General features: G+C 47.4%; 1 protein-coding gene across 5 annotated transcripts; it reads right to left on the bottom strand.

Annotated features, from left to right (window-relative positions):
* Nucleotides 1–3,726: 3,726 nt before the first annotated feature.
* Nucleotides 3,727–17,534, bottom strand: TMEM79 (transmembrane protein 79). 5 transcript variants are annotated; one of them, XM_061606817.1, is made up of 4 exons: nt 17,384–17,534; nt 11,291–12,204; nt 8,551–8,764; nt 3,727–5,904 (listed from the first exon to the last, which is right to left on the bottom strand). In XM_061606817.1, the coding sequence occupies exons 2-4, from the start codon at nt 12,039–12,041 to the stop codon at nt 5,706–5,708; spliced, it is 1,164 nt and encodes a 387-aa protein (XP_061462801.1). In that variant the 5' UTR covers nt 12,042–12,204; nt 17,384–17,534; the 3' UTR covers nt 3,727–5,705. The 5 variants fall into 5 exon arrangements, with proteins under 5 accessions (XP_061462801.1, XP_061462800.1, XP_061462803.1 ...); XM_061606816.1 differs by having other exon boundaries at nt 17,392–17,534; XM_061606819.1 differs by lacking the exon at nt 17,384–17,534 and adding an exon at nt 17,292–17,316.
* Nucleotides 17,535–21,304: the final 3,770 nt, after the last annotated feature.

Below are 21,304 nucleotides of genomic sequence, written 5' to 3'. Positions count from 1 at the left end.
CCTAAGGCCTCTTCGTGGTCAGTTACTGCCAGTTCAGACCACATGAGTGTATATGTGAAAGTAAGATTTTTTAGTCCCAGCGGTCAACATGCCTCACTTTACACTTGCTCACATTGAATTGCATTTGCCATTTTACTGCCCATTCACTCAGTTTGGAGAAGTCTTTGGAGCTCTTCAAAAGCTCTTTTTGTTTTAACGACCCTGAACAATTTAGTATCATTAAACTTGGCCACCGCACTGCTCACTCCTAATTCTAGATTGTTTATGAACAAGTGAAAAAGCACAGGAGACCCCAGCACCGATCCTTGGGGGACTCCACTTTCTACATCCCTCCATTGGGGGAACGGTCCATTTATTCTTCCTCTCTGCTTCCTGCTACTTAACCAATTCCTGATCCACAAGAGCACCTCTCCTGTTATTCCATGACTGCAAAGCTTACTCAGGAGTCTTTGGTGAGGTAACTTATTAAAAGTTTTTTGAAAGTGCAAGTAACTATGTCAATATGCTTGTTGACACTCTCAAAGAACTGCAATAGGTGATGAGACAAGATTTACCCTTACACAAACCATGCTGGTTGCGCTTCAGCAAGGCTCACGCTTCTATATGCTTGGTTATTTTATCTTTAACAATAATTTCCACCAGTTTTTCTGGGACAGATGGTCTGGAATTTCTGGGCTTCTCCCCAGGTCAATTTTTAGAGATTGGGGTTTACATTGGACACTTTTCAGTCCTTATGTACGGAGGCAGATCTGAGGGACAAATTACATATTTTTCTTAGAAGATCAGCAATTTCACGTTTGAGTTCTTTGAGAACTCTCAGGTGGATGCCATCTGGACATGGCAATTCGTCAGTTTTTATTTTGTCTATTAAGCCAAGAACTTCATCTTTTGTCACCGCTATTTGCCTCAGTTCTTCAGACTCCCTTCCTGCAAAAGTTAGTTCAGGTACAGGCATCTGCCGTATATCATCTACTGTGAAGACGGATGTAAAGAGTTCATTTAGCTTCTCTGCAATCTACTTAACCTGCATTAGCACACCTTTGATTCCCTTGTCATTCAAGGGTCCAGTCACCTCCCTAGATGGTCTTCTGCTTTGAATGTATTTAAATATCTTTTTTAAATGTTTTTAGCGGTGTGCTCCTCAATTTCCTTTTTAGTATCCTTTATTCTCTTGCATTTCTTTTTCCAGAGTGTGTTCCTTTTTAATTCTCCTCATTTGGACTAGACCTCCATTTTTTGAAGAAAGCCTTCCTGCCTCCAATACATTGACTCATTAACCACACTGGCTTCCTCTTGGCCCTGGTGGTACTTTCCTTGATCTGCGGTATACACACCAGTTAGCTTCTAATATTGTGGTTTTAAACAGCTCCCAAGCATTTTGGAGTGATCTGACCCTCTGGACTTTGCCTTTTAACTTTTTTTTTTTACCATTCGCCTCAAATGTTGGGGTTTTCTTGGCAATTGGGCATTTATGTGTATGATTAATTTAATAGCACTGTGGTCACTGCTCCCAGTTGGTTTGACAACGCTTCTTGCACCAGGTCCTGGATGCCACTTAAGATTTATGTCCAAGGTCGCCATCCCTCTGGTCAGTTCCGGGACCAACTGTTCTCATTTGTTTGGCCCAGTTTACCTGATGGAGCGCCTCCAGCGTCACCAATTATGCCGCCCGACAAGATCAGCCACTCAAGGCCTTCTCTCAGTCCCACCAACTAAAACAGCTAGGTTGGTAGGGACTAGAGAGAGGGCCTTCTCAGTGGCGGCCCCGACTCTCTGGAATTCCCCCCCGTTCGATCTCCGGCATGCCCCTTCCCTGAATGTATTCCGCAAAGCCTTGAAGACCTGGCTTTTCAGACAGGCCTTTGGGACTTCCGGGGAGGGTTAATTTTCAGGACTAACTGCCTATTACTCTGAACTGTTATCATTCCTATTTATAGTTTCCTGTTATATTGTATTTTATGTGTATTTTATCGTGCTGCATTTACTGCAACTGATTTGTACGTCGCCTAGAGTGGCCGTTGGCCAGAGAGGCGACACATAAATTAAATTATTATTATTATTAGTTCCTTGATTTCATTTTTCCTCATCATCCCCCTGAGCATTTTGATCAGGGGGACAATAGGATGTCCCCAGTACTAATGACTCTTGGGGCCTGGTACCACCTCTCTCAGCAATTCAGTGGAGGTGTCTGCCTCTTTAGAAGCTTTTAGCTTGCTGGATTCAATGCCCTCTTCCACGTTTAGAGCGACACCACCTCAAATCCATCTTTCCCTGTCCTTCTGATGTAGTTTATAGCCGGGGATAACTCTGTCCCACTGGTTTTCTCTGTTCCACCAGGTTTCCGCTATACTCGCTACATCAACGGTGTCCTCTAAGAGCAAGCATTTCTGCTGATCTTGGATCAGAGGTGTCTAGCATTAGTTCATAAACCCTTGTATATACACTCTCTCTCTTCAAGTGTCTTTGGCACTTGTGATTTGGTCTGTAGTATTTTCACTTTCTGCAAAAAAACCCAATAAGAAGAACACACCCAGTGATACAGCCACAGTCACTGCTGCTGTGGAAGCGCATTAGCACTTCTTTGTCGTGTGGGCTGTTTCTCATCTGAGGTTTCTGTGGGTGGCCTCTAACACCTACACACCCCTTACTCGCGTTGCCTTCTCCCCACAGCACACCCTTGTTTTTTGTTTCCAGCAAACCAAATGACAGGAGTGTTCCCGTTTCCATTTCACCGATTGCTGCCTGCTCAGGCATGTTCAAATTTCAGCAACCCGGTTAGGAGGAAATGTTCTCTCAAGATCTCTGTAGTGCATACGTGAGGCTTTTAAAAAATCAATAGGGAGTCTTTGCAAGCATTAGTCAGGTAAATTGCTTCAGGGGATGGGCTGTAGCTCAGTGGTAAGAGCACCTGCTTTGCATGCGTTTTTAAAAAATGTTTTGTTTTAATGTCTGTTTTTATGATGTTTTAAAGTGTTTTTAGTGCTTTTGTTCGCCGCCCTGGGCTCCTGCAGGGAGGAAGGGCGGAATATAAATCAAATAATAAATAAATGCAGAACGTCCCATGTTCAGTCCCCAGCATCTCCAGGAAGGACTGGGAAAGATTCCTTCTCTGAAACCAGTCAGGATAGGCACCATTGAGCTAGATAGACCAATGGTCTGACTCGGTGTAAGGCAATTCCTATCTTCCTAAATATCACTCTTGTGCAAGACCTCACAATTAAATGGATGTTGCTCCAGCACGTGGCCCCGAAACACAGAAGCCTCTGTTTTGCCCACTGTGAAATATAATAACGAAGGGTGTTCACATTTGCTCTTGTGCACGTCTTGGGATTTTTCCTTTTTTGGAAAGGTGCATGCACACAGGGACCAAAATACTTGCATGCAGTGTTAGAATGGGAAAAGGCAGAGGAGTGACCAAGGGGAGGGATAAAAAAACCCTGTCCAGATACCTGGGGTTGTACCGTACTACCGAGTTCCACTCAGACCCATTGAAATGAATGGACCTCCGTTAGTCAACTTCAGTGGGTCTGCTCTGAGTAGGACCAGCATTGAAGACAATCTGTTCTGTTAGGCTCCACCCACTGGTGTGACCAGCAAGCAGCGGAATAGCAATGGAGAGCCATGGCTGAAAAGTGGGGCTGGGCTCACGAGCGAAACCTGATCTGAACCGCCTGTTTGAAGCAGAACACCCTAGCTGGGAAGCACACGTCATTTCTGGCAGCTGAGCACTATTTCATCACATTTTATTAGTATAAAGTGTCTCACATCACAACAGAAAAATAGTTGAACTGAGAGTTACAGCCTCCTGCACCAAAGTTTTAATTTTGTCACATATGTGTATATTGTTTTTATTTGGTGATGTTGCTAACATTCAGCTGACAAATCCCCCATATATTTTTCTTAACCTTTCCAGGGTCAAATGCCACTTAAAATGGTGGTATTCAATGCTGGTCCTACTCAGAGTGGACCTACTGAAGTTAATAGAGAAGACTAACTTAGGTTCATGCATTTCAGTGGGTCTACTCAGAGTAGGACATAGTTGAATACAACCCCATGGTTGCATTTCTGACCTGATCAACACAGATGAGATTGCTGTTTGTCATTTCCCAATCTGCCTGCCACGCCCACTTGGGTTGGGAGAAATCAACTCAAGGCAGGAAACCTATGCAGTGACGCACAGTTGCTACCCTGGGAGGATCATCAGAGGGGACTGCTTGTAAGGCAAACACGGTGGCTGAGAATGATAGCCAAGGTGCCAATGAAATATACCCATTTACTTGCGTAACAAGTGGTTTTAGTTTCATTGTATAATCACCAAAATGGCTGTGTGGTTTTGAAAGGTTTGTTGTGGTATGAGTTACTTATCCAAAGTTGAGTGTTCTAGTCCAGTTTAAAGGCCTTCACATTCAGAGACAGAGATAAGGAGCAGTTGTAACTCTAGAGAACAGGGTCCACCGACATAAACGACATCAGCCTGTAAAAGATCAAAGCCTGGGAAGAGGCTTCTGCAGAGCTGTTGCCAGCTGATGCAGTCTTTTTTGTTATAATAACATGCCAGCAAGGGAAGCATTCTGGAAGCAGGCATGGTTCCTGGCTGCACGTCATCTCAAAACTCTGAGGCAACAAAAGCCACGTTGCCCAAAGGTCCTCTGGTCTGGCTTACTTTGGACTGGGATGCTGCCCTTTGACGAGGCTAACTTCCTGGTTCAGACTTTGGTGGCTGCAGCCGGTTCCACTTCCAGATTTTCCTAGGAGTTGGGACAATGAGATTTCAGCAGCCTGGTCGTCCTTGAACCATTTGTGGGTGCTCTAATCTCCTCCCACTTTCAGGAGACAGTGACTTACAAATGCTGCCCCCCCTCGGACTTCTCAAACAACACGGGGGTCTCGGGCTGCCTGCGCTCCACATTTCATCTTTGTAGCTAATATGGAATAGCTCAAATACCTGCGGGGTAGAATTTGGCCCCCATTTTGAAGACAAGGGGAGCAAATGTTTTCAGATTTGTCTAGTAATGGAGGGAGAGGGTGCCCTGCCCATCAGGTGCCCCAAATGTCAGGGCTGCAGCTCATCCAGGAAGGGGGGCAGTACCCCAGCAGTCAGTGAGGCCTGAGGGTCTGTATAACTAGAACGTGTTCAGAGGAGGGCAACGAGGATGATCAGGGGACTGGAAAGAAAGCCCTGTGAGGAGAGACTGAAAGAACTGGGCACGTTTAGCCTGGAGAAGAGAAGGCTGAGGGGAGATATGATAGCACTCTTGAAGTACATGAAAGGTTGTCACACAGAGGAGGGCCGGGATCTCTTCTCGATCGTCCCAGAGTGCAGGACACGGAATAATGGGCTCAAGTTGCAGGAAGCCAGATTTCGACTGGACATCAGGAAAAACTTCATAACTGTTAGAGCCATATGACAATGGAACCAATTACCTAGAGAGGTGGTGGGCTCTCTGACACTGGAGGCATTCAAGAGGCAGCTGGACAGCCATCTGTCAGGAATGCTTTGATTTGGATTCCTGCATTGAGCAGGGGGTTGGACTCGATGGCCTTGTAGGCCCCTTCCAACTCTACTATTCTATGATTCTATCATATTTCCATTAGGTCAAGGCCCAATTCACCTCCCCTTCTTGACCAGAGGTGAAGGCAGCACATCTGCCACCCAACAGAGGGGCCAGGCCAGAGGTCTTTTCCCTCCCCGCCTGCTTCTTCTTTCACCCCCAGAATGAAGGCTTGGAGGCCAGCCGCTGCTCCTTCTCGCCACTGCCTGCCATGACAAACATGTCCTCCGGGTCCATGATAAACATGCTGTAGAGGTTGAACAGGAGCATGGTGAAGAGAGGCAGGAACGTCAGGCCAAAGCCAAAACCACGGAAAGAGCGGCCCATGGCGTAGGCCAGCCAGTAGAGGAGCCTGGGGGATAGCAGAGGAAAAGCAAGGGTCAAAACAGGGCAGTGGTGTCAGAGGCTGCTGCCTCTGCCTTCACGAGGAATGAGGGAAATCTAATTGGCTTTCGTGGGACATCGGAGCAGCAGGAGAGGGTGAGCCAGTGTGGTGTAATGGTTAGGGTGTTGGACTACGACCCGGCGACACCAGGGTTCGGATCTCCACTCAGCCACAAAGTTCACTGGGTGACCTTGGGCCAGTCACTATCTCTCAGCCTAACCTACCTCCCAGGGTTGTTGAGAGGACAAATTAGGAGGGGGAGAACCACGTCCACCACCTTGAGCTCCTTGGAGGAAAGGCAGGAAATAAATGTAAGAAATGAATGAATAAGAATCTCCAGAAGTCTCCCCAATAGATATGAAACGCCACACCTGTAGCTCAACCTCACTCTTGAGGAGCTCAATTCAACTCGCCTGGACCGCTTGCTGGTGGCCCCGTCTCACCAAACCAAGAGGGAAAGTCACTGGCAGGAAAGAAGGAATGTGGGGAACTGCCTCTCTAGCTCAGAACTGTCCTTCTGGCAGACCAACTCAGGCAACGGCCTCTGGTGGCAGCACATCCGTGCCCTGCTGGCTAGCCACTTGCACCCCTGGGCCAGCACCTACCCACCCATCCAGTCTTGCTCCCTGCCCGGCTCTAGGGAGGACCTTCTTCCCTCACAGCAAGGCAATCTGGGCACAGATTGGGAAAGGGGGGTTCCCCCTTCCAATTTTAGGCCACATTAGCTGCTGCAGCAAACTGTGGCAGCGGCACAAGCGTTTCCAGAGCCAACTTGTTGAGAATGCCTTGCTCGTAGGAGGGATCCATCAGGGAACATCCTGCACGCAAACCAGGTGCTCTGCCCCTGAGCTGTGGGCCTTTCAACACCTCTCTAAGCCAGAAGCACACGTGGCCTGCCCTGTAGTTCACCTCCATGGCCCAGCCAGACACCTTGCAGAGAAGCTCACTTGTCACTTTTTGGGGGGGGAGGGTGTGTGCCTGGTGAATCAGAAGCAACCCCTCAGGTGGTGCTTGCAGTGTGCACAGTGCATGAGTGTGTATGCATGGGGGAAAGCCACTGATTCTCACTCACTGGGCATCCAGCAAGCATCAGCAATGAATGAAGGATTGAATTGTGGACGGTTCAGACCCACAACAGAACAGCTGTCCTGCAGCAGAGGCAGGAGGCTCTGTCAGAGCAGGGAGTTGTGCAGAGGTATTCTCTCTTCTGGCTGGGTCGCTCAGGAATATTTAATGGCAGCCTCCTGCTGAAACTAAGCAGCCTTTGGCCTGATCAATGCCTGAGTGAGGGTCACCCAAGAACTTGATAAATGCCCTCTTCAGTTACCTGATGAAAGACAGGTGGAATATTGATCTACCCAATATAGATATATAGATATTTTAAAATTAAATGAATTGTTTCGCCACACTGTTTGCAAACTACTACTTGTTTGTTTTCTCCTTATCTACACTCCACCTTTCATTCATGACAATCCAGAATTCTCCAGACTATCGCTACTCTGCCAGTCAGATTTAGCCACACACCAGCAAATTCAGCTTGCGCAATTAAAGGGGATTTGGTACTCTTGCACAGCCAACCCGCTTCGAAATACCCACACAACAGACATTTTGCACTTAGGAAAGTGGCAGGAAAATGCACTGGAAAGTGTGAGATAGCAATTGCTTGACGTGACATCAAATAACCTCACAAACAATCAGAATATATGCTCGATAAACAACTGCAGTCTCCCTTCCAATCACTGACCAGATTTGTACCTGCTTAGCTTTAACAAAGGGTTCATCTACATGGCGGTTTACTGTGTGCTTGGTGCTACTCACATGTCCTTTTAATTCTCATGGTTCACATGATGTTACCAGCAAACAGAAGCTATCACGCAGTTTCCCTCTGTAAATCCATACTAACTCAATCCTCTGATAATACGAAAAGGGAAGGGAAAAAAAGTCTTCCTTTCTCTAGTGCTTGCATAAGCTTTACTCCCATGCTTTTAGGTGGGTGTGTCAATCATTCCCCTCTCCACCCTTTGTTCATTTTGTTTCCTGTAGGCTGACAAGCAACTTCCAATTGCTCACAAATGGTGCCTTTCTTTTCTTTTTCACCTAACTTATGCGCAAAAGCTTAACACTGCTCAAACAAATATTTCTATTTCAGCTGTATCCTATCGGGGAAAACACAGATACTAGCACTTCCAGGTTTTTTATAAAGGAACTGACTGCAGCTGGTAGAACAGACTGAGCATGCTTGGTCACCTAGTGACCAGAGTGAGTGGAAATGTATAATTAGAGGGCAGGGCCACAGGGAAAAAGCAGGACTAATCCTTCCCAGAGGAATGCCTGCTTGTGTGAATGGGAAAAAAGCAATTGGCAGCTAACATTGAGCAGGAACTGCAGTTAATGCAAATCAAAAGCAAAGGTAAAAGAAGTGTATTTCCTACGAAGAAATGCTCCCATGTAGATGAGCCCAAAGTTGCTGCACAACTCCCCACCAGACCCCACTGGACCTGTTGTTTAAATTGTAGCCCTGCCCCCAGCAGCCATTCACTGGGATGGCTGCACGTTTCCCATTCAAGGTGAGCAGCAGCGAGGAGGAAGGGCTGTTGGGCTCTTCTCTCTTACCGTGAAATGGCAAAGAGCGCTGTCAGTAGAGGGATGAGCTTGAGGGCTTCCTGGGGCAGGTAAGTAGAGAGGACTGCAATGTTGAAGAAGTACAGGATGAAGAGGTGGACCGACTGGGAGACATAATGGCGGTGGATCTCCACTTCCCTGCGCAGCTCCCCAAAAGGCTGCAAGGAGGAGAAGCAGAGGCGGGAGACCCCATACACAATCATCCCTGGAGAGGAGAGAAAGCATGTACATGCATCTGATCATCAAGATGGGATTTTGCTAGCAGACGTCAAGGTGCTCCAGGACTCTGAATATTCCCTGTGCCGGAGGGATGCTAAAAGCTTACGCCAGCCTTCCCCAGCCCTCCAGATGAATTTCTATTAGTCCAAAACATCTGGAGGGCACTAGGTTGACAAAAGCTGCTCTAGACAAACTACTTCTTCCCTTCACAATGCGGCCATGTATCTGACAGTGCTTTGGAGGCTGATTTGCCTCGTCCCACATAAGCCTCCCTGCAAACTTTAGGTCAGCTGCCAGCCTCTCATTTTAATTTTTTTATTTTTCAAAGTGGAGCACGGAGAGAGATTCATCTCAAGTAGCAGCAAGGAAGTTTAGGGCCAGGGGCCAAGTGCGGCCCTCCTAGCCTCAGCACCTGGCCCTTGACACTCTCCCAGGCCATGCCCCCTCCCCAGCCTTGCTCCTTGCTCCCCTTGAGTGTTTGGGCCCGGCTGGATGTGTCCTGGAACTGCGATCATGGCTCTTGCTCGCCTGGCTGGAGGGCGGAGAGGGGTGTGTGTGTAGCCTACCATGCAAAAGTAGAAGTCACAGCCACAGCTCCTGGCCCCACCAAATCTCTGGCCCTCACCCCTGACATGCAGCCCACGGAACGCTGCCTCAAGCTGAAATCCTATCCGTCCTACAAAAAGTCCATGGCAGCCTACAGGGTTCCTCCCCATCATTTTATCTTGACAACAACCCTGTAAGGTAGGTTACGCTGAGAGAGAGAGACCAGCACAAGGTCACTCACTGAGCTTCATAGCCAGTAGGATTTAAACCTGAGGCGATAGCCTAACCAGGGGAGTAGCTGTTTGGGGTCTTGGAGGGGGATTAGACCCCTTTTTTGGGAGCAGGGTCCCAATGTCTCCAGTGTCTTATGAGCCAATCAGCAGTGTGCTGGCCACTGAAAAGAGTCCCCTAACTTGCTTCCTTGTCCTTTCCTGCTGATTGGAGCCAATTAGAGTGAAAGGAGGTGAGTCAGCCACTGAGAAGTCTCTTCTCAGTAGTTAACCTTTTCCTCTTTCATGCTGATTAGCTCTTAGCGATGATGGAGAGCGAGCAAGTGAGGAGATGTAGCATGACTATGATGAAGAAACTGCACTTCTGAACTGGCCACTGTACTACCAAGCCTAACACTCAAACCATCCCCTTTAATTTGGCACCTACCTTTATTCAAGCCTCCTCTCCTGCCCCCCGCCTGGATCTCTCAGCCATGCCTCTCTTGGCCTCTGTGCCTGGCCAAGGAGCACAGTTTGGGCTCTAGTTCCACATTGCTTAGTTCACTCAGGATCTTGATCAAGATCCACCCAAGTTCAGCGCTTTGATTACTGGGGGATGATGGCAGTGGTGGCGGTTGCAGAGGAGGCCTGGCCCCTTCCCCTTTTTGCAATAACCCCCTTAGCAACTGTTTTCAGAAGGCTATTGGCACAGGAGCAATTTGGCTAGAACTGGGAGGAGGTGAAAGGGTGGGGCTTGTGGATTTCAGTTATGGGAGGAAAGAGACAGGGATACCCTAATTTAGCACTGCTATACATCTTAAAATGGATTTCCACATACAAGAGATGCAAAACCACTCTGGGGATTGGAATGGAGGAGAAGAAGTGGGTTTGTGACATTACAAGTATGGGCCAATCAGCATTGTGCATCACTAGCTTCTACTGTGAATAGCACCGCCAGTTCCCTCCAACTGCAGTCCTGGACAGGGACTCCTAGATCTGTATGCAACTCTGGCATATTTAAGTAACATCCTCAGTGTGCACAACCCTTCACTGAGCAAAGGGAGGACAGGTCCCAGCTTGATCTCTCGCACAGTGTGTCTGACTCTGTACACACACCCTAAGAATATGTCAACACGGAAAACAAAAGCAGAAAAAGCCCTGGAGGACATTACCAGGAGGCGGACGGGCATCACCTGAGCTGCGTATTTGTTTCTGTACTGACAAATGCAAATTCTGGTCAATATGACTGTAAAGAAAAGCTGGTAAAAACAGGGAGAGTGAGCACAACGACCAGCAGTTATGGCAGCTTTTATACTACCTGGAAATAACAACATGTGCTTGTTTTGCATAGCCAATTCAGCAGGTGGGACATGCTTGTGAGTCAGTCCTGGGGCCAAATGTGGCCCTCAAGGCCTCTGTACCTGGCCCTTGGGACTCGCCTCAGGCTACACCCCTCACTGGCCTTGCTTTGCCCCCTCCTCCTTGAGTCTTTCTGCCTGCCTGGGAGCCTGCCTGGAGCCCTCATCTTGCCTGCCTGGGTGGAGAGGGGTGTGTGAGTGTGTAGAGACACTGGCCTACTCTACGAAGTCACATTTCTTGTTCAGCCCTCTTTTACCTCTCGCCACCCCCTGTGACTGGCCCCCAGATGGTTGCCCGGAAGGAAATGCAGCCCTTCAGCTGGACACTGATCTTTGGCCCAGGGCAGCTGGGAAACTCCCCTCTAGACCAAAAGGCATGGCCCATGCAGCCACGCTCACCTATAACGATCGGGAAGGTGGCAAAGACCCCGCAGCGAAGGGTGTAGACCAGGCGAGAGCTCATGGTCGGCAATAGAGGGGCGTCAAAGGGCAGGAAGACGTACGCGCCGTAGATCAGGCAGGGGAAAATGATGGTGGCCCCAGCCATGGAGGCCACAGCCTTGAGGTTGGCCGAGCTACAGCTGCCGTTCTGCAGGCAGGGCAGCCTCTCCGCGCACGTCTTGGCTTGCTTCCCCTCGTCGCTGGGCAAGTCGTCAAAGCGGGCTGAGTAGGCGCGGGAGATGAAGTTCTGGTTCTCCAGCTGGAGAAGATTCTTCTCGCAGCGCACCATCTCCTCCTCCTCTTCCTCCTCCTCAGATTCTGGCTGCTGCTTCCTGTCATCAGTTGCCACCGGCGTGCAGTCGATGCAGTAGGGGTCAATGGGGACAAAGACATGAGCTGCCGTCACAGGCATCCTGTTGCTGTCCTCTTCTTCCTCCTCCTCGCTGGCGGGAGCTCCGAGGAGAGCCTCACTGTCTGCATCTAGCCCCACCATGGCCTCTCCCCAGCTTCCCTCAGGACTAGGCCTTGTGTCGCTGCCCAACGCCTCGAGCATCGCCGTCTTGCAAGTCAAACCATGGCAGGCTCGATCCCATGGCAGGGTAGCCTCGGAGCTCTGCTCTTGCGAGAGACTTCGGGCCACCTGCCTCTCAGGCGAGTGCTTTCCCAAAACCACCATCACCACCTCCTCCGAAGGAATAACAGCTGCCATCTCGAGGCCTCAGATCTTTCCAGGACGTTCCAGTTACAGTGTATCCCGTGGGCTTTTCAAGCTAGGTGGCCAAAAGTTCCAGGTACATCTGGAAATCAGAGGTAAAGTCTGTCTCATGCGAACTAGTTTAGAGCCTGGTTGCTCTCATTTTCTCCGTCTGTCTCTATGAAGGGAGGGAAAAGCATACAAAATAACTCAGTTTAAAGACGCCCATCTGTACGTGACAGGAGGGACGAAGCCCTATGAATCCAGGCCTCGCAAGTCAAGCAAATATCAACAGTTGAACAGATCTGGCACAGGCAACCTTCTCTCTCTTTCAGGAGGGCTTACAGAGAGAGTCAATATGGGACCTGTAACCCTGGGTTAATCTTTAAAAGAGAAGTCGCCAGCCTGAAGAGGAAGCCACAGACCCTTGAACTGGATTCCCAGGCTCCTAAATCCAGAACAGACAGGACTAAGGAGGTGCTGGTTACTCAGTGATGATGAACTGGGCTGTCACCTAGCCAGAAGGCAGAACCTGGCCCAACCAGAATATTACCTTCTTGGCCTGTTGCAAGAGAAAGACACCCATGCTGTTCTAACCATTTTCCTTTGCTACCCTGATACTTGGAACTCCATCCCAGAAGAACATCAATGTGGTGTCACCTCCCTCCCCTTGTGTGAAACTTTAAGCTTAACACAATCAATCAATTACCAGAACATAATAAAAACTACATAAAACATATTATCCAAATATATCAAATATGTCAAATACAATAAAATAAAGTGAGACAGCGTAAAACAGATAAGACATAATTGTTTGGACAGCAATATGACAGAGTCATAATCATATTGCAAACTCCAGAAAAAGAGATTATGAAATGGCTAAAATTAATTCCTTACACGCTGCGGCACAAAGTTTAGCTACACAAAGAGAAATGGCTGCATTTTGATTGGAGAAGACTAAGAGAGTGTAAAATGCATCCAGTTGTCCCGGCTCTTTTAATAAAAGAGGATCAATAAAAAGAGGATCAACGGAAATTTTTCATAGATCACACTTAACCCGGTAATTCTCAACTGAAACAAAGTCTACAGACATGTCTGTTTGGAGGTAAGCCCCACAGAGTTCAGCAAGGCTTACTCCCAGGTTAAGTGGACACAGGATTTCAGCATGAATTCCCCGTTACCCCTGAAGGCCAGGCTAGTCAACGTGGGGGGCCCTCCAGATGTTTGTGACGGCAGCACTCAGCATCCCTGGCCTTTGGACACATTGGCTGGGTTCTGATAGGATCTGAAGTCTACAACGTCTGGAGGGCACCATGTTGGCTTCTCCACCTCACCCTGCCCTGTTTTAACCACCTGTTGCCCTCTCCTCCCCTGCTCTGCCTGCCGAAATGTAGGCTGTAACCTCTAGAGCAGGGATTGCCTGTGACTGCCCCCCAGATGCTGGTGTGCTTCAGTTCTCCCTATCTGTGACCCCAAGTCTTTTTTCCTCACCTCAATGGTGCCATAGAAATCCAGGAACCCCACTCAGAAGGGTCCCCAAATCAAATGCAGATGGGCTGGGTTGCCACGGCTTAAACACCACACGTTACCCTCTCTACATAAATAGACTCCAATAAGACCATTAAATCCACCACAGCCTCTTCCTTACATTATCATGTAAAGTAGAGGTGGGCAAAGGATAGATCCAGATCTACTGGGTTATTTTGGAGTAGATCTACAGGGGTTTCCGATTCCTAATCACTTACCAATAGCAACAACAAAATGACTCCCCCTCTGCCCTAATTATTGTACTGAAATGAAGGAAGCTTGCCGGGGTAACAAGGGGCAAGGAGAGGATTTTTGTGCAGAAGAACTGTGAGCTCAATTCAGTCTGATACTGAAAATAAAAATAAAAATGTTTTAAAAATCTTGGGCTCAGAACTCTTTAAATGTGTTTGTCTTTTGTAGATGGTTCTCCTTGGTAGATTTCAGAGATCTTGATCCCACTGGCTGAAAATCTTTCCACCCCTGCAGTAAAGCACTACCCATCCTGGTGCTCCTCAGATGTTTCAGGCTACAACCTCCATCAGTCATGCTGGTTGAGGTTGATGGGAGTTGTAGTCTGAAACATCTGGAGAGCGCCAGGATGGCGAAGGCTGATGAACCTGGATGGTGCTACACGAATAAGAGAGAATGACATATTCTTTGCATGATGCAGTAACATGTGTCACGAGGGGCTGCATTTATTGTGCATGTGCTGTGAATGCACCTACAAAGACCCATGGAAAGGTACTTGTGCCATTTTGTGGGGCCTGTTTCCTGCAGTTCCACACACACTTGTTGGCCTTGTGGATACGGCTACAGCGACAACTTGGCCAGCCTTAGCAAGTTGGACACCCTTAGCGATGAAACATCTGCAGTCTCGTTCAAAATTACTTTCCAGACTGTGCTAAAAGGTGCATCTGACTTTCATCTAAGGCAGGAAAACCAAGGGTGACTAACCTTTTTGGGGCCAAGGGCCACAATGACCCATGGCCAGCCTTCCGGGGGCCGCCTCCCAAAGTGGGTGTGGCCAAAGTATAAAGCTGGGTCTGTCAAGAACTTCAGTTCTCAAGGCTGCCTTCCAAAAGCAAACCTGTGGGGGTGGTCAGAAATTTTGTTTAAAAAGTATACACTCTCTTTTTTTGCACATGCTTGAAGGGACTTACCCTGAGATGCTGGAAGTTTGGAAAATGCAAGGCACCAATCCTGGTGGTGGATGAAATTATGCTCTGTGAGATGCTGAGAGCCCAATTGTTGGTGTAGCGATAGCAAGGGAGGTCATGAAATTGTCCTGAAGCCTGGAGAAGCAGAGGCTACCAAGAGTCCATCTAGTTCACTATCATCCACACTGACCGACAGCACCTTTCCAGGGTTTCAGATAGAGGGGCCAGGTTTCCCAGCCCTACCTAGAGATGCCAGGGTTGAACCTCGGACTTCCTGCATGCAAAGCAGATGCTCTGCCACTGAGCTGTGGGGCAAAGATAAGGCAGGCGAGTAACGGGGGAGGATGTTAGCTGAGGAGGTTCTGCAAAAAAAGAGGAACCTGGGGGTAGAAATCTTGGCCCGGCTCATGCAAACCAACCAACAGCACTTTAAAGTCTGTTTGAACTTTGCTGGTCTACGACTGAAATAAATAAATTAATTCAGTCTGTTTGAAATGATCCACTGCTTTGGCAGCTGCTTCTGGGCCACCAGCTCTCGATCAGGAACGACTGGCCCGGTGAAACAACCTTCCTTCTCTCACCACCAATATACTAAAGGCCCCGTGTGGAAGGCTCCTCCAGGCTGAGAGTTGCTCCATATGGAGGGAAGAGCCATCAGTCAGGAGGCTGAGCACCTGCATTTCATCCAGAAGGTCCCGGTTCAGTCTTCAGCTAGGGTTGAGAAAGACCCCTCTCCGGAACCCCGTAGGACATCTGACTGCCGGTCAACAATGCTGGGCCAAGGGTCTGGCTCTGAGTGAGGGACCTTCCTCTGTTCCTAAGATCAGCTAAAAAGCAGCCAGCCCACAGCCGCTTCTTTATTTGGATCATGAGCATTCGTATCGGGCTTTCTGCTGTTTCAAAGGTCTTCAGAGACATGGTGAGATTAGACAGTACACCACATTAGTAGGGGTTTAGTTTAAAACCCAGAATACGGTTAGAGCTTTGAAAATGTACAACAGGCAAACAGGGTTTAGAGTGGCTTTTTTCATTTTTTTGGGCTGCTCAACACCGCTGGATCATTGGGTGGGGGGTAGCCAACCTGTCGCCCTCCATGCTGGGGCTGATGGGAATTGTAGTCCTCAACATCTGGAGGGCATCAGGTTGGCAAAGGCTACTCTAGGGAGACAGTGAAGCACCTGACTGTCATGAACCCCTGCATTTGAGAGCAGCAGCTAACATCTAAAAGGATATGCGATGGGGTTTGGCTAATGACACTTGGAGCATGTACAAAGAGCTCTGGTACAGAGCAGAGATTCCAAGGCTGAATCATGGCTTAATTTCAACCAGGTGAAAGGCAATATAATATTTAATTGTTTTTAATATTAAATTTTAAACTGTTGTAATCCACCCTAGGACCTGTTGGTGAAGGGTAGGTATTTATTATTATTATTATTATAAAATTACTAGTGCAAAGAAAATGCTTTCTGGTACTGTGATTAGAGCAGCTTTTCCCTACCTTGTGTCCTCCAGATTGATGGACTGCAGCTCCCATGACGCCTGACCCATTGGCCATGTGGGCTGGGGCTGATGGGAGTTGGAGTCCAACAATATCTGAAGAGACACATATTGTGGAAGGTGGGGTAGAGAGTAGGACAAGAACCAGGAAGACCAAAGTTCAAATCCTCACCTGACCATAAAGCTAACTGGATGACTTTGAGCCACTCTGGCTCTCAGTCTAACCTACCTGTCAGGGTTGTTGTGAAGATAAAATGGGGAAGGGTTGGGGGAGTATGCTTGAATGTTAGGATAGAAATTAAATGATGCACAAACTGTTTGGGAGATGGGCTATGACTGACCAGTTTCATAGGTGCCAAGATTTCAAAGGGCTAACTTTTCTTGTCAGTTACAGCCATCAGCACCCCCTGCCAACATTTTTTAAAAGTGTTACCTCACTCTTTTTGGAAAGGGGCTAGTTGCTGTAACTGACTAGCATGCCTAGCTCTCTGGAAAATGTCCCCATATGCTATAGATCAATGTGTGTGTGTGTGTGGACACGTTGTGCGCACACTTTCTGTCTTATGCCTGTTTATCTAGAGCTTAATAGGACTCCCATCCAAGTAAAGATCCATAGAATTGCTCTGTAATGCTGCAGTTGTGTCTACATTTCTCTGGAATGGAACTCCACTGAGCGTCAGTGTTCTTACTTCTGAGTAAGGATCACATGCTGTTATGGTGGTAGAAATTTCTGTCAGCTAGAACTCACTTATTCTCAGTTGCCAGGTTTTATTTGCATGCAACTAACACGGAAAAACAAATGTTGACATTAGAGCCCAAAGCCCATGAAATGCAAGAGACTCAGTCCAGTCTGTGACATTTGTAGACAGTTTGATCATTTCCCCAACTACCAACTACCCACCTCGCTCGCCCTGACAAACCCGCACAAACTCTCATTATGGCGGAGGGACATAGATTGCACCAAACACAATGGGATTTTTTAAAAAAGTTAGCCTGCAGAGAGGAAAACCAGTAAAGGTATAAGGAAGGTTACTACTACTTCTAACAAGGAAAAGGTGCACAAGAAAATTAAAACAGACCTTACCGGAATGGAGGAAGACATGGATCCCACAGTGCCCCCTAATCCCCCACTATCCACTTCACCAAATCCCACCCCCCTTCAGAGTTCAGACTCACTTTTTTACCTGGGCAAACAAAAGAAGGTTTGCTCCAATCACCAGGAAGTAGATCCAGTTTGTGAATGGTTGTTCCTTGTAGCGGCTATAATTTTCTTGTGATGCTCAGTCTAGCCTTTGCTTTCTCTCCTTCTCTTGGACTTTCAAACCTGTTTAACCAGCCCAGGTGGGGATGGCTTGCCTGGCCCCACCCTCCAGGCTTCTGAGTTTTAAAACACACACAACTCCTACTGGAAGGCATGGATGTGATCAGCTAAATGCAGTAAATGTTTTTTTTTAAATGTGTGCTTCAGGTCTGTATCAGGGTCAGTTCCTTTTGGTCTTGATCTCTATTTTTGCCATTATAAGCTGTCTTGTTACAATATTGTTGGTGTGAATGGCTTGCTAGGCTGTGTCATTCTGCAGAGTTCAGTCAGTGGTATCAGCAGGGCAGGACTTTAGGGCGGGCAACCGGGGGGGCCCTGAGGAGCAAGAGGTCCCCAAATGCAGTAGGGCTGTATTACCCCATTTTTTGAGTGAAATAATATTCATTCCTGTCTAAAGACCCTTCCCTGCCCACTTACCCTTGTAAGACCATTAAGTCCAGAAGACTACCTAATTGCTCCAATTGTATTCACCTCCAAGGTTTCCAGAAGTTACATTTCTGAGAAGGGGTGGATGGATGGATGGATGGATGGATGGATGGATGGATGGATGGATGGATCTTGCCTATAGCACACATCCATGTAAACTCACAAACATGACCATTAAAGCAGAGCTTGGAAAAGTTACTTTCTTGAACTACAACTCCTATCAGCCCCAGCCAGCATGGCCACTGGATTGGGCTGATGGGAGTTGTAGTTCAAAAAAGTAACTTTCCCAAGCTCTGCGTTAAAGCACAATGCAAGGGCACTAGCAGCCTGTGAAACTCATGGTGAACTGCTTTTAACAGATTGCAGGTTCCAGAGATTCTCCAGAGCCCTAGCATGAACACATTCCAGAATCCTTGTCATTCCCTTTCTATCTAAGCCAGGCCTACATAGCATGTGACCTACCAAGTCCAACACAGCACACCTGCTGCCCTATCATGAGGGCCACAGACTGCCCACCTCTGCTTTAGACCTTACTAGGACCTAGTTGTTGTTGGGCACTAATGGGCAGCACCACAGATCTCCGTGCTTCAAGTGCTGCTTGGAATGTACCTGGAGTCCCACACTGTGGTCTAAGTGAAAGCAAAGTCAGATCAGGTGTACTGGTAGAACCAACAGATATTTTTGGAGAGAAGTTTTGTTTCTACATTCTAAGATACAGATGTTGTTATGCACCCACCTGTGTGCTTGCTTCTGTGCCCTCATACCTTCCTAACCGGCATATGTGCAAAGCATTATTATAACACTGCAGGCCTCCTGTGCTCTCTCTGCTAATGGAAAACACCCTCTGTCTGATTTCAAGTTTTGAATGGTCTTAAACTTCCCATCCCTTGAGAATGGCAACTAGTGTCTTATCTGGTTTACTTCCTATGCATCCCCAGAGATGAGCTCTGTTTGATCACTGTTCAAACATGATAACTGTTGATCTTAGTGTTTCCTGCCATCTGATCAGTATCTGTTTTGCTCAGTTCTCTACAAAAGCCTGAGCTTGGTGAGGAGTTTGAACAGCGGGCTTCGAGCTACTCAGTTCCCAAAGCCAAATTCCACAGGAACAGGCATGCAGGCCTAGCAAGTTAACCTCCAAAATGAGGGGGTTGAAACATAGAAGGGAAAAGGCCACAAAATTCATGTGACACAATAGATCTGTGACTTTTCTAGGCTCAGGCTTATATATAGGATAAGCACAATTGACTATTCACAATGCATGCACAGTTGGTGACTCCCAGCTTTGCCTATCCCAGTTGAGCACTTTAGTGGGAAAGAAAACCTCAGACTTGATTGACTCCTAAACAATATGTTATTACTGTTGTTGTTGTTTGTTTCTACCCCACCTTTGGGCCAAAAGGCTCTCAAGGCGGCTTACAAAAAACACAAATATAAAAATACATCAATAAAAACAATACAATTTACAATAAGCAATACATAAATAAATAAATGTGGGTGAGAACAAGGATGGGCACAGGAGAAGTCCAAAGGAATGGATGCCGAGGGGAAAGTCCTGGAGGAGAGATCCCCCCTCCATGACGACTGAGATGATGAACCAGCGACGCCATGCCACTCAGAGTGGATTCCAGTCCAGCCACCACCGACTGCCCCAACCCAGATCATCAAATGGCACCAGTCTCTTTGCTCCGGGCTCGCTCCCTGGTGGCTGCGGCTGCTGCAGCTTCCCCCCCACACACACACTCCTGCAGTCAGGGCTCCTCCAATATTTCCTCTTCTAAATGCTCTTCCATCTTCACTGAGCTGCCTTTTAATATACTCAAACGTACTGCAATTTCACATTGAAACTTCCCCTTTGAAGTCATTTTGTTGGAAGGCCAGTGACTCCAAGGTCAGCAGAAGAGTGGCCTGGCAGACTAAATTTTTATTCCACCAACTTCTCGGTGTTCCTGCTTGTTAATGTCAGATCTGTGTCTATTTATCCTTTCGAGTAGCAAATGGCAAGTGATGGGACTGCGTGATTTATATATGCAGATACAAATGTATTTGTTGTTGTTATGTGCCTTCAAGTCGATTACGACTTATGGCGCCCCTATGAATCAGCGATCTCCAAGAGCATCTGACATGAACCACCCTGCTCAGATCTTGTAACTTCAGGTCTGGGGCTTCCTTTATGGAATCAACCCATCTCTTCTTTGGCCTTCCTCTTTTTCTACTCCCTCCCGTTTTCCCAAGCATTCCAAATGTATAATTACTAACATTTAAATAGAAACACTTCTCCTTACCTATAGTGACCTGTGAATCTGCTTAGTGCACTGGTCAGGTGCTGCTGTTGATGGACAACTTGAAGCTCCCCCCACCCCCCTTTCTTAAGGTTCTTTCTCTTTAAACCAGACTTAGACCTAACAACCCTTCAAACAGAGGACCGTCTTCTGTAGACACACACCCTACTTTGGATTTAAGGGGAAATAACTGGTGCTCTTTTCTTTCTGCATTCTGTTTGAGCCATTATTAATGCATATTAGCCTCCTGCTCACAAACTCCCTTACATTAATCATGAGGTTGGTTGTAGTTAGGCTCTGGGTCAGTACCTAGTATCCTTGGGCAGCTGTTGAGGCCCCAGCCCTCTGGGAGGGCCTGTTGATGATGACTTTTGCACCTTGAGAGCCAACATTTTAAATTTCATCATGATTTTCCTAATGCCAAATTGCTCAGGGGTATTCCAATGGTGAAAAATTAAAATCCCCCCCCCTGGTTTCAGAGGCCACCATTTTAATTTCTCACTATGCCCCAGAACAAAACTACATCAGGGGAGTTATGGGAAATTTCTCACAATTGCAGGTCCACTAGAGAGTAGTTTGCTCTGGGTCTCTTCAAACCTGGAGCCAGCCTTGGCTTTACAGGCTCTGTACCAAGCCATGACATGAATAGAGTGCTTCTTTTCTGAGTTTTATTCATCGCAGGGCTCAGTGCTTTTTTTCCGGTGGTATTCTGTGGAATGGAGTACCTGCACTTTTTTTTAGAGCAATGTCACATTCCCATCTAGGAGGACCTAGTGGGGCTTCTTATTCACTAAGCATGCATAGCGTAATACTGTTAATATATCCAGGGTAGAAATAGAAAGAAAGCATTTTAAAATACATATATTTTTATTGATTTTCCAGATAACAGCAGAAATACAAAGCTGCAACAAAGGAAGAACGCCCTTCCCCCCCCCGATGAATGTCACCAACAGTTCCAAAACATGCCAAAACATTGCTCATCAAACAAAGGTATTGACTCACAAAGTCCCACGTGAGCCTAGTGCCCCATATCCATGTTCTGTTTGAACAGCATAGGGGAATAAACTT

Source organism: Rhineura floridana, chromosome 22 (assembly GCF_030035675.1).
Source record: "Rhineura floridana isolate rRhiFlo1 chromosome 22, rRhiFlo1.hap2, whole genome shotgun sequence".
Lineage (NCBI taxonomy): Eukaryota > Metazoa > Chordata > Lepidosauria > Squamata > Rhineuridae > Rhineura > Rhineura floridana.
Note: the sequence above shows the minus strand (reverse complement) of the source record. Positions and strands in the feature narration are given on the sequence as shown.